The sequence below is a fragment of the Myxocyprinus asiaticus genome, chromosome 43 (genome assembly GCF_019703515.2).
Source record: "Myxocyprinus asiaticus isolate MX2 ecotype Aquarium Trade chromosome 43, UBuf_Myxa_2, whole genome shotgun sequence".
NCBI lineage: Eukaryota > Metazoa > Chordata > Actinopteri > Cypriniformes > Catostomidae > Myxocyprinus > Myxocyprinus asiaticus.
Genome location: NC_059386.1, coordinates 15,637,692 through 15,651,490, shown reverse-complemented (window position 1 = coordinate 15,651,490; position 13,799 = coordinate 15,637,692). Strand labels below are relative to the sequence as shown.

Genomic DNA, 13,799 nt, shown 5'->3' with positions numbered 1-13,799 from the left:
CCTCAGGGAAATGGCCGGAGATAGAACCATCTGATCCACCCTGATTAAATGTTAATATTCAAAAAACTTGACACTTATGCACCAGCAACTTGGCTGCTCCTTCGAATGTTGTAAAAGAGACCTGGGTTATTATTTTATGGTATGTTGTGAAGGATCCGTACTCTTCGCAGGAAGTCACATTTTTTCACATTGCGAATTGCAGGTATATACCTCTCATATGTTATGAAATGGGTTTTTCTCCCCTGCCTTAAAAGAATCAGCAGATGTCTCGGGTGCCCTCTGATATGAAAAATTCAATTTAAGAGGATGAGAGAGAGAATGGCGGCCCGGCCTATTTTCATTCTCTCACACGAAGAGATATGAGAATGATGTTCTATTGTGAGAGGGGAAATGATGCCAATCGAACTGCAGAGAAATTCCTTCATAATTCAAATCATTTTCCTCTGAATCCCAATGGTGGGCTACAGTTCCTGAGAGGTGGGGTGGGAGACAGACAGAGATGGAGACGGAGCCGGAGATGGAGTGACAGATGCCAGGTGAAGGTAGGGTGGAGAGAAAGGTAGAAATGTGAAAGTTAGAGGGTGTGAAGGAACTGGGATGAGGGAAAGGTTAGAATTTCGATGGTGTGAAAAGAGAAGGTGAGACGGAAAGGTGTTATAAGGAGTGTAGATTAGAGTGTTTGTTTCACATCTCATCCTGTTGATGGACAGGAGGTTGAAGAGTTTGAAAGGTAACAAGTTCACATCTAGGTCAACACTAGGTCAACAATGAAAGCCACTGTGATCTAACAATTGCATGTCAAAACTTGATTGGAGATTCAGCTACTGTGTGTTTTCCTAGTCTGGACGGAGTTTCCCAGGAAGTATATTGGACAGCTGCACCGTCTGATAGCACTGCGCCAGCAACCAGAAATGTTATTTGTCTTGAGCTCAGCATAATCTTTAATCAAATTATCCGTATACAAGGGAAGATAGGAAATACGCCGTCCTTAAATGGATAGTTCACTCAAAAATTGAAATTCTGTCATCATTTACTGACCATCATGTTGTTTAGATATGATTTAGATATGAAATATTTGCTAATTTGGTTTTACAGCAAAAGGGTTCACCTGTCCCCATGAAATTAATCCACTACTGATGACGTAAAATGTGATGACGCCAATCGTAATTGTTATAGTATTATACATTTCTCATTGCTGCTTGTCTCTGCCTTTGAAGAACAGCTCATGTTCTTTGCATCTCTTGCAACGCATCCACAACAAACAAGCACAAGTGAAGTTCTGTGGATGTGTAAAGTTTGATGGTAAATCCCATGGGACAAATACTTCAGTAACACATTGAATCTGCCATCTTCTCCTCCTGAGTCGTTACCTAGTTACAGTGGTAAACAGCTGCCGCTAGTTCTCATGCTGATAACAAAAATGCAGACCCAAATAATAGAATGTGAACATTATGGGGGTGTAAAATTTAACTTGGGAATGAACCAAGCAACTTAGCCAAAATACTTAGAATAATGTTAATTAAGTATATTAATTTGCATTTCTACATTATATAATGTTTAACGGATCATTAATGGGTGATTCTCACAAAACCTTTCAAGAAAATGTCCTGGTCCTATTTTACTCCAAAATAAAAAACATATTTTGCACATAGAAAATGAAGCCTATTTTAGGGCCATTAAATTGTAACATTTTGATAGTTACGCACATTTTATCCAGCCAATTCTCTTACCACAATGCGGAGAAAAGACGGTCATTATAATATTCTCCTTACAATTACATGAAAACAATTATATAATATTATATGTAAAGTATTTATACATCATAGTTGTACTCATTGATTTTAATTTAAGAAAATTCTGTTATATCTTCTCTTCAGAACCCCAGGGGCTCTAGATAATGAAAGTAAAGTATTTCTGTTTTCATTTGACTTTTAGCATTTTTAAGAATTTCAAAACTAACTACCATTAGGACACTTTGGTGTCTGCAAAGGTTTGTAGTGATGTATTATGTGGAGGAATTGGAGGTTGTTTTCTGAGCCACTGTTCCATGGTTAATTTAGAGATCTTTCTTGCCCTTCTGCACCCACACTGAGTAGGAGATGTAGTGTGAACCCCGGCGCTCTCGCTTGGTGTAAGTCGGTGGGTGAACTCTTGCCGCCGTGCTTTAGTTAAAGGGGATCTCAGTGAGCGTTCATGCTGAAGGGCTACGGGCGTATGCGAGGATCAATGAGCCGCTGCTTCAGAAGGCATGTAGAGCAGAGGAAAAATGAGCTGCGCAAACAAACATGACAATGAAGGAGTGCACCTCGGAAGAGATGCAGCCAGCATAAAATCACAGAGAGCTGAGAAGGGGGGGCACCACATATGGAAAAGTTCTTATTTTCCATCCGACTCTCACCTCCTCGTTTCTTTCCTCTTGCCTCTACCAGAGTTGTTTCTCCTTTTTTTGTAGGTGCAATAGCTTGGAGGCAAGCAGTGTGACACTTGGGTCTTCAAAGAGGCCAGGCTTATCAAAGAGACACAGAGAGGGAGAATGGGAGAGGATGGTATGGTGGAGGAACTCTGGGAGTGTGTTAGCGAGAGAAATGGAATGGAGGGGGTGGTCATGAAATACATGAAATGAGAAGAAGTGCTTGTGATTGAAATGAAAGAAGGCAGGAGAAAGCTATTGTCAGACCTGTTTAGCATTCACTAGTGGCTAATTGCACGGGCAAAAGCTCGGTAGAAACAAACCCCTCTGTGTTTGAGAGACATGAGAGTTTCTCCCTCAGTGGTTATCTCTCTGGCTCTTAAAGCAGCCTGTTTAAAACTGGTAAATGTTTGGGAGCTGCGGCAGCGCTGACACAGTAAAAGGCTGCAATGGTCATCACGGCATACAGGGGATCGAGCTGCCACTTCTAATGACAAATCTCATAGTTCACGCCATTTGGTATGACAGCATGCAGGAGTAATGGGCTGAATCAATCACTGGTAGGAAAAGCCCTGGCCCAACACCCTGCCTGCAGCTTAAAGCACCCCATGTATCAGCTATCCATTTGTGGAGTATTTCACCTCAAACCACACCTTGTGCATGATAAATTGACAGATATCAAGCAGCACTCCATTATACGCTCTGAGGCATGACACCCCAGCCATGCAAATGCCATCTTCTCCATGTCTCTGTTCTTGAGACTTCTTCGTAAAACTGTATTGTTGGCTGCTATTGCTGTGAGCTTTCATTTTACAAGTGTGAAATGCTATTGCATAGTCAATATCAGTGTTGGGGTAAAGTGCTCAAACAAAGCTATCCACTACAGATTGCTAATTTTTTAAAATTGTAATCCAAAGTTTTTTATTGATGTCTTCATAGAAAAAGTAATGACATTACTAATTATTGTACTTTTAAATTAATATTACATGTTCAATACTAGTTAAGTTCAAACAACAGCATTTGTGGCATAATGTTAATTACCATAAAAATGATTTGACTCGTCCCTCCAAAAATCGAGGTTACATTGAGGCACTTACAATGGAAGTGAATGGGCCAATTTTTGGAGGGTTTGAAGGCAGAATTGTGAAGCTTATAATTTTATAAAACCACTTACATTAGTTCCTCTGTTAAAACTGTGTATTATTTGAGCTGTAAAGTTGTTTAAATCATTGTTTTTACTGATTACTGGGATTACTGTATTATGTCTTCATGGCAATGAAGTTGTAAATTTGGAGTTAACTTTACACAGAAAATGTTAATAAGCCATTTTATCACAAAAAAATCATGTTAACATGCATACTGTTTACGTCTTGTGGCTATACTTTTGAAACAGTGAGTATTTTAACGTTTACGGATTGGCCCTGTTCACTTCCATTGTACCTCACTGGAACCCAGATTTTTGCTTTTTTTTTTTTTTTTTTTTAAGAAAAGGAGGGACAAGTTGAAATTAATTTTTGTGGTAATCAACATTATGCCACAAATGCTGTAAGCGATTTCAGTCATTCTGTAACTACCACAAGACTGAACCATTAAATTAGAAAGTCTTTCCAAAGCACCAACCTCCAAAAACGGCGCTGAGGCCGACACCGAACCGTAGAGCAGTGCGTCTTCTCATGGTTGTCAAACACAACAGTAGCAAAATAGCACCCTCAGCTGACAACTGTTTTGAACCTAAAAATTACATTAAACCTGAATGTTCCGCTTAAACTACTACACTATGAGAATGTGCGAAATGATTGGCAGGCAGAAAGCACATCAAAGTCTTTTGATTGGCTGATCAAAGAATCTGTCTGGGGCCCACTGTCACATTTCTGTTTACTGTTTACACAATCTAGTGATGTCACAGAGACCAGTGAGATATCTCAGCACACATATTTCAGTGATACTGTATCTTTCAGAGAAAAGGAAAAATGGATTACAGCACCTTTAACTTGTACTGAACCTGGAATATTCTTTAAGATACTTTCTACAAAGCTCACTAATGATTTTCAAAAAGAAGTATTAATTTTTCCACTCAACAAATTAAAAATAATAAAAAATTTGATTTATATAAGTTTTACACTCAGCACCATCTGTTTCTCCCTACAGTGACTTGTTATGGGTCACACACCATTCAGCTGTCACAGAAATGCAAATAAATGTATGTGTGAGCGCAATTCGTGATTTAATGTATTCCACATAAATAACAGCATTTTAGAAATGTGTAACCGAAGTAATGCAATTGTAATGTAAATAAAGTCAGTAACTGTACCCAGATTACAAGAATTTCAAATGTAATGTTACATTACTCTTTGATTAAAAAATTAATTACACCCAACACTGTCCAGTAATGCATATTTTTATTATTCCTTGTTAGCTCTGCCTGTTGCAATTTTTCTATTTTTTTTCTAAACTAAGCACAGCCCCTAGTCTCCTTTATTACCAAAACATTTTCTTCTAGTTTCATCATTTCTTCCTTCAGGGCCCCGTTGTCTATTTTTTAAAATCTTTTTCTCCTCCACTTTGTCCAGTCCTCTTTGTGGAGCATAATTGAACCTTGCTATGTTTCCAAGTCCAATTTTAACTGTCAGTCCCAGTAACCCTTCTACAGTCCGCCATTTCTGTCCAGGAGACAGCAGATTACTAGTCACAGTCCAGTCTACTTACAGTCACTCTCTCCAATCCCAGTCCACACAAGTCCAAGACCCTCTCCAATCCAAGACTCTCTACCCAGTCCAAAGCTCTTTCACCGATCTAAGACTCACTCTCCAATCCAGGTCCCTCTTCAATCCAAGACTCTCTCTCCAGTCCAAGACCCTCTTCAACCCAAGACTGAAACTCTCCCCCTCCATTACAACACTCTCTCTCTCTCTCTCTCTCTCTCTCTCTCTCTCTCTCTCTCTCCCAAGTCTCATCTTGATATCCAACTCCAGTTATACAATTTGCAGCCATCATTATAGGTCGATTTTAATCAGGGATAGCTTTATTCCAAGCACCACTGCAAAACTCGTGCCGGCTTGAATGGATGCTGCCCGAGCCAAGGCCCTGCTCCTTTATCTTGGCCATGCCTCTCTACCAGCCCCCATCCCAGCTCCACAATGCTTCCCCTAGAGGGAGAGAAAGATACAGCATCCCCCATCTGCAGAACTGCAGAGCTGCAGCTTCTAGCGCTGAGGGGGGAAAAAACTGCTGACACTTGAGCAACGCCTGTAGGAGCAGTTTAAGCAAGAATCCATATTTAAACAACTAAATGCCTCTCTTAGGTTTTAATTGTAAGGCGTCTGCCTTGAACCACAATTCTAGACACTGAGAATGCTATTACCCCATGATGGTACCTGCGATGGCAATAATATTAGTGATTAAAATATCATAACCATAATAATGTGCTCTCCCTAATAAAGCTGCATTTGAGGATTTTTCTTTTCAAAGTCCCTTACTGTAGATCAAACACGGCAATTTGCATACTACATGTGGCCTTGTAATCACCACATTCCTTTACAGTGATCAAGCAGTGCCATTTGCATTTTCTACAAAGCACGATAAGCACATGTTACAAAAGATAAAACAATGATTTAAACGTGTGCCTCCCGAAAAATGGTGAGCATGCGGTCCCTTGTACTTCAAAGAGTACAAATTAATAAGAAAATTAAAAGAGGAAATACATTGAAAGTTTCTGCCCCAAGACAAAAGGTCCTACGGTTCTCCCTTCCATATCTCTCTCTGTCTTTCAGACACACATTTTGCGAAAGCTTTGATAGACAACAGAGGGTCTCATGCTGTGCGTCCATGTCTGAGTTTGCTAAGGAAGTCGATGTAATTACTGTGCTGAGAGAATATTCCTCTATGCACTCCAGTGCCTCACTAACCATAAATACCAGGGCACAAGGGAGCACACGAAGAACAAGCCTACGACTCGTAAGTGTGAGATGTTTAGTGGAAGAGTGTGAGTCGGAATAATAAGATGTGTGAGAGTGGGTGTACATATGTAAATGAGCGATATGATATGCAATATGTTACTATTTTTAGGGACCGTTCACACCAAACATGTCTTTGCGTCCATTTGCTGTGTTGTTTTTCTATGTAAACATGCGCTATTTGTACTTCTTTGACCATTGTGCAGCATCTTGCTGTTTTTCAGCATCTTGAACAGTAGTGTCATGTTAAAAAGAACTTCAACTTTTAAAAACATATCTTGAGGCAGCTGTTCTGTTCGTTGCACTGCATCAAGCTTTTTTAGAGCAAGAACACATTTGGTCTTAACCACTGATATATATATATATAGAACGGGATGCAACGGTAAACTGTCAGCAGGAGGTGAAGCCACCGGAAGTGTTCGAGCGGCCATCATGGTGTGTCCCAACTGCCAGAGAGTTTCAATGACTGACAGCTGATAAAGCAGCCATTTCATCATCTCTGATCTCTGGACAACAGTCGCATTTCGCCCTCTAGTGACAATCATGATTAATGTTTAATTTGCTTGTTATGGAATATATTCGTTATGAGGGAGAAGATATAAGTGGATCGTGATGTCAGAGCATTCACCTACCCCAGTGTTCAGCCAATAAGTGCAGCACAACGATCATCAAGGGACGTGGCAAAACTTTCCACATGTTTTAATGTAAGTAGGAAAAGCTGAAATATCTGCTTGTTTTAGGGTGACAACACGTCCTTTCCCTCGGAGGGTTCCTAAAAAAAGTCAGACCAGGACTTCTAAATCACCTACAATGCCCGAGATTTGCCTGTTTTCCTTGCTCCCTGTAGTCATACATACAGTTGTGCTCAAAAGTTTACATACCCTGGCAGAAATTGTGAAATTTTGGCATTGATTTTGAAAATATGACTGATCATGCAAAAAATTTTTTTATTTTATTTAAGGATAGTGATAATATGAAGCCATTTATTATCACATAGTTGTTTGGCTCCTTTTTAAATCATAATGATAACAGAAATCACCCTAAATGGCCCTGATCAAAATTTTACATACCCTTGAATGTTTTGACACGCAAGGTGACACACACAGGTTTAAATGGCAATTAAAGGTTAATTTCCCATACCTGTGGCTTTTTAAATTGCAATTAGTGTCTGTGTATAAATAGTCAATGAGTTTGTTAGCTCTCACGTGGATGCACTGAGCAGGCTAGATACTGAGCCATGGGGAGCAGAAATGAACTGTCAAAAGACCTGCGTAACAAGGTAATGGAACTTTATAAAGATGGAAAAAAATTTCTTTGTTGCCATGTTTTGTTTTATGGTTGTGCCATTCTGTTATAACCTACAGTTGAATATGAATCCCATGAGAAATAAAAGAAATGTGTTTTGCCTGCTCACTCATGTTTTCTTTAAAAATGGTACATATATTATCAATTCTCCAAGGGTATGCAAAATTTTGAGCACAACTGTAGATACATGTGATACATTCTGTGTGTGTTTTCCATTTAAACCTAATGTATCAGTAATCATCTTTGCTCTGCTTGTCTCCCTCACTCTCTGTGCGCCCACTGTGTGTATGTGTACTTTGGACATACACTTTGGTTGGAAGTCAAGGAAAATATTGTGCAAACAAATTGATGAATGAGCTTATAAATAAAAATGCTAATTTGGAAAGGAAAAAGAAAGCCTTATGAGTTTGGGATGGCAAAGTACGTAGCGTTAATGGCTTCTCTATATGTTTTAAATGGCTGTGTTAATGGGCTTTTTATATGAACTGAAATTGCTCTCTTAATGGCTCTAATAGGCAGTCTGTGTGTGTGTGTGTGTGTGTGTGTGTGTGTGTGTGTGTGTGTGTGTGTGTGTGAGAGAGAGAGAGAGAGAGTGAGAGAGAGTGTCTGTTTGTACGTGTGTTTGCAGCCTGGCACTATCGATCCTTTCCTGCAGTCGGTGAGCTGTGAGCTCACACAGAATTGGGAATGAAGGCTTTTCTGCAGGATCTTTGATTTCCAGTGTTTTATGAGCTATGTGTCTCTGTATTTCAGTGTCAGTGTTTGCCCTCATTGGCCTTGTGAAAAACAATGTGGCCATCTATAAGCAGTAATATCAGAAAAGAGTTATATTTTCCTTTTCCTCCTTTGCCAAGAGACACTCTGATAAGTGATTCCCTCTTTACTGTTCCCCCTCAATTTGAACAAAACGTTTCCTCATTAGCTGCCCCTCTGGAAATTTCATATTGAAATGCCCATCTGCTGAAGTGTGATATTAAATATTTAGTGGTCAATTAGCCTAGTTTTGGGGCCTAAAGTTATAATTAGATTGTTGTGACTGAAGGCCTTTCTTCTCCCCTCCATTTCAGCTCCCGCATCGCAGAGTGACATTCTCCACAGCCAATCCCGTGCAAGATCAGCAGGACTCCTCCCAGCAGAGTTACTACGACAGTGGCTTGGAGGAGTCAGAGACCCCGAGCAGCAAGAGCTCTTCAGGGCCACGTATTGGCCCCCTCGCACTGCCTGAGGACCACTATGAGCGAACCACCCCTGATGGCAGCATTGGCGAGATGGAACACCCAGAAACCGGTAGGAGCTTTGGTCTTGTCAGCTTGAGTCTGTTAGATCAGTAGCTGGCAGGGAGAGCTTTGTTGAATCCAGTGAAAAGAGTTTTTTTTATTTCTTTCTATATTGTCAACATTGCTTTGTTTTGGCTAAAGCTAGATCTATGTGTTCAGGGTCAAAAGCAAACTCAGCAGGGTCTGAGTCTCGCCTATCAGCAAGCCCTCAATCACAACAGCAAATCATTCTTAATGACCCTCTCACACAAGGATGCTAATTAAAAACTCCAACTAATGGAGCTTTTGGTCTCCAAATAAATCTGCACTTTGACGTCTGCCCAGACAACAGTGTGCTGATCGTAAACAGCATCTTTGCTCTGGCCAAACTGCTCTCAAAGCAGCTGCCAGGGTCATAAAACAATAAAATGGAAAACAAAACCTAAAAAAAAAGAAATGCAAAGACTAAGCAGTTAGTCTAGCATCAGTTTCGTTCAGCCATTACTAAATTCCACCAGAGACGTACTAGACATTCTTCCCGTAATTCAATTATATTGTCATTCTCAAAAGCAGAAACATCCTTGCAGCAGCTGCTGTTTTAAACCTTCTCCTCCCAAATTTGGTCTAGTCCAATTTAATCTCCATTACCATGGCAACGCTTCCATAATACCACTTGTACATTTCCACACCTATCTACTTCAGCTTTTGTCTCCATTAGTGCTGTTGTGCCTAATTATCATGTTGATATCCCTCTGGATGTCTTGGTGAGCTAATGTTAACATTTTATCTGTGAAATATACCTTAGTCTTCTCACGTCAGTGTTTAAACATGCTCTGTGAAACTCAACATCCTGTTGATTCCACACGGGGAACCTGCACTGCATGTGGGGGGTGTCTGCCAGCCCCCCAGACATGCTTCGGATTCTAGAGGAGCCATTTAGGAAGCTAAATGTCTGCCCTGCGTTTGACTGGCTCTGTGTTCGGCATAGAAAATCTTATGGGAAATTAACACATGACCCTATGTTTGTGCATTTGCATGTGGGTCTCAAGTATGTGAGATGCGTTATGCATGATTCTCTTTGTACAATAAAGCCAGGAGCACATGAATAGAAGGGCTTTTTAAAGGAATTTTATACCCATAAATGCTAATTCTGTCTATATTTACTCACCCTCATGTTATTCCAATCCTGCTTGACTTTCTTTCTTATGTGGAACACCCAACAACAATTACTGCAATGGACATCAAGATTTTTGCCAAAACATTACTTATATTTTGCATTGTTTCTCTCCAACACCTATTGTATGCTTTCAGAATACTTGGAATAGAACACACGAGTTGCATGTTCGACTTCTATGATACGTTTGGGTCCTTTTTTAAGCTTTAAACTAAGGCACTTGCAATGCCATTGTATTGAAAAGACGGGCCGAAATATTATGTGTTCTGCATATTAAAGAAACTCATGTGGGTTTGGAGTGGCATGAGGGTGAGATAATTTTCTTTTTTGGGTAAACTATTAAGACTAGTGTGGCACACACTGGCTTTTTTGTTGGTGGGGAGATGATTGTGGTCACAGTGGCGCATTACACAAATGAGATGACCATGGATTGGTGGCATCTTAGATTTGATCCAGTTTGATCTGAAAGTGAGTGAGGCTGAGAGCTCTGTAGGCACTGCTGGGTGGGCATGTACTCTGATCAGGCAGAGAGGGGAACAGTTAACCAGAGGTAGACCTAATTAAAATATGATTCTCAGCTCAGGGAGATTACAGAGAAATCCCTCACTGGGAAATAGATGGGAAAATGAATTTATAAAGGCAGTTGTCCCCCAGTCTACAAACCACAACCCCAGAGCTGTCTACTGCACAACACTGGTTCCTGCCCCCTATTTATTTTTGCAGTAGGATTTGAGTGACAGGGTGACAAGCAGGACTGGTGGAGGGTTTTGTTCACCACCTTTGGGATGATTGATAGGTAAGGAAGGGGGGTGAGGTGGGTGGGGCACTGCTGAGTGCTTGCATGTCACTCCGTTTAATCTGGATGAAAAGCAATGTTTGAACTTCACACACAACGCTCCTGTGCATCTGTGGTCCATAGCAGAAATGACACTGTGGATCCCCAAAGCGGTTTGGCCTTTGGTTATGAAAAGTCTCCTTTTCCTGCTGTTGACTTTGGCCCTTTCGTGCTGGAAACGTCAGTGTTTTATGATTTGCTTTGCCTTTTGTTACCTCCCCTCCAGATTCTCAATTCTCAATGACAGTGCTGGAACACGGCGCATTGTGCTCTTGCCTCTTTTATATATACAGTGAATACCTGCAGCACATGAATGATCGAGTGACTGGCTACAACTCGAAACCAATCAGTTCCCCATCCCTAGACAATGTGTTGAATATCGTCCATTTCTCAGACTGAGCAAATGGCAGATGCAATATTTCACATGCCCTTCACGGGATATTTGACACAGCAACCATTGTTAGCCTCTATCAATACAGAGTGCAATATACATGATACCTCTAATCCATCCATAAGACCGCAAACTGACGTACCAATGTTTCAGCCTGTCACACTATATCTCACATTTGTCAATTGTTTGATGATTGATTGGTGTATCATGACTCAGCATCATGCCGCACACAGGAGAGACTGCCGTTTGGATACTGGTGATTTATATTATGCACATAAAGTGTGTTGTTTTCACTACAAATGTCTCAAACTGTCATGGGTGGCAAATATATGATATAATACAATTTAATCATAGTAAATGAGACATACAAACATTGCTGAAATTAATTTAAGTTGTATTTTACAGGATATGTGCATTGTACATCAACAAAGTTGTGAGTTTAGAACTGATACAAGGGAGTGCTAACCAGAGGTGGGTAATAACGCACTACATTTACTCCGTTACATTTACTTGAGTAACTTTTTGAAAAAAAAATAAAAAAACTTTTAGAGTAGGTTTAAAAGTGGGTACTTTTTACTCTCACTCAAGTAAATTTCTAATGAATTTTTTGTAACTTTTACTTCATTACAATGGGTGGCGTTCCTGTCGTTACATTACTGGGTTTAATTTTAATTAATGTGTAATTTATTGAGAGATTATTGAATGGGACTTTTACTAGAGCAGAAGTTCACACAGCTGCACACGTTGCTTACACAGACTGTCAATCAAGTCATCAATGCTGCAGCATCAAACTCTTCAAAGTGAAACACTTTCTTCGCTCCGCACAGTGAAAAAAATAATAGTTTCGTTATGTAGTGCCTTCATTTAACACCAAGACAAGCTGATATTTCAAGATTAAAATCACAGCTCCAACTTAAGGCAGCACGCTGAGGTAAGTTTTGGCTCTAATGACAACACGGGCTTTTCTGTGTAATGTGATGGTCATTTTCAGGGTGATAATGTAACTGGGCTCTTATGACATCAGTTTTTAAGTTTACATTTTTAAATCTGCAGCAATATATCAGTGCGCTTTGTCCCGCGTCCCGCATGTCATGAGCAATATTTACACATTTACTGGAAACTACTGCAGCTACTTCAGGCAAATTAACTGTATAAATCCATGTAAACATCCAAGTTAAGTGTAAATGCCTTTTGTTCTGCCATTCGCGTGATTGACAACTGGAGCACGAATAGACAGCATTTTTGCGCGTGCACAGTGAGGGGCGCAGGGCTCGCGTATGAGAGATGTGCGGGCATGAGGCGATCGTATGGCAAAGAGAGTGGCTGTGTCAGAAATCGCTCACTCGTTCAAGCAAAGTAGGGAACAAGTGGCTCACTCAGAATTCAGACACTCCTACAAAATGGCAGACACCTGAAATAGTGCACTATATAGTGGATAGGGGGCAGTTTCAGATACAGCGAGTGTTCCACGACCGGGGTTGGTACATCTGCATTTAAAGAGCGGCGGTACTGCTGTACAGAACTAATGATCTAAATTCTTTCGACACTGAAAACTGTAACAGCAATGAACTAAGAATCCATGCAGGACTTTAAAAGCTATGAAATAGCGAATGTAGGCATTGATAAAGCACAATCTTGCTTTGGTTTATATTTCAGCATTATTTATAATGTTCTTGTGGGACATTTTCATGTTTTCACCATAATAATTACTAGAAGTGTTTCCAAACCTGTCTTCTTATTGACAAATTCATCCAGATCTGACAAGAGCCCTTAAAGGGATAGTTCAACCAAAAATTTAAATTCTCATTATTTACTCACCCTCATACCACCCCAGATGTGTAAGACTTTCTTTCATCTGCTGAACTCAAATGAAGATTTTTAGAAGAATTTCTCTGTAGGTCCATACAAAGCAAGTGAATGGGTGCCAACATTTTAAAGCTAAAAAAAAATCACATAAGTCAGCATAAAAGTAATCGATAAGACTCCAGTGGTTAAATCAGTATCTTCAGAAGCGATGTGATAGGTGTGGATAAGAAACATAGAAACAGATCACCTTCACATTCTTCTTCTTGTGTTTTTGGTGATTCACATTCATATCTGCATATCGCCCCCTGCTGGGCAGAGAGAAGAATGTCTAGCAAAAAATGACAAATATTGATCTTTTCTCACCCACACCTATCATATCACTTCTGAAGATATGGGTTTAACTACTGGAGTCTTATGGATTACGTTATGCTGCCTTTATGTGCTTTTTGGAGCATAACATTTTTGGCATACAGAGCTAAATTATTCTTCTAAAAATCTTAATTTGCGTTCTGCAGAAGAAAGGAAGTCATGCATATCTGGGATGACATGAGGGTGAGTAATTGATGAGAGAATTTTCATTTTTGGGTGAACTATCCCTTTAAAGTGATAGCTCAGCCACAATTTTATATTCTGTCATCATTTTCATACCCTCATGTTGTTTCAAACCCA

General features: G+C 40.0%; 1 protein-coding gene across 2 annotated transcripts in view; it reads left to right on the top strand.

The window, feature by feature from the left end:
* LOC127433452 (protocadherin-1-like) overlaps positions 1-13,799 on the top strand; it is a 132,240-nt gene that overhangs the window by 90,232 nt on the left and 28,209 nt on the right. For both annotated transcript variants that reach the window (XM_051685376.1, XM_051685378.1), the window contains one exon: positions 8,736-8,955. In XM_051685376.1, the coding sequence (XP_051541336.1) occupies positions 8,736-8,955 (220 nt within the window). The remainder of the gene's footprint in view (positions 1-8,735; positions 8,956-13,799) is intronic.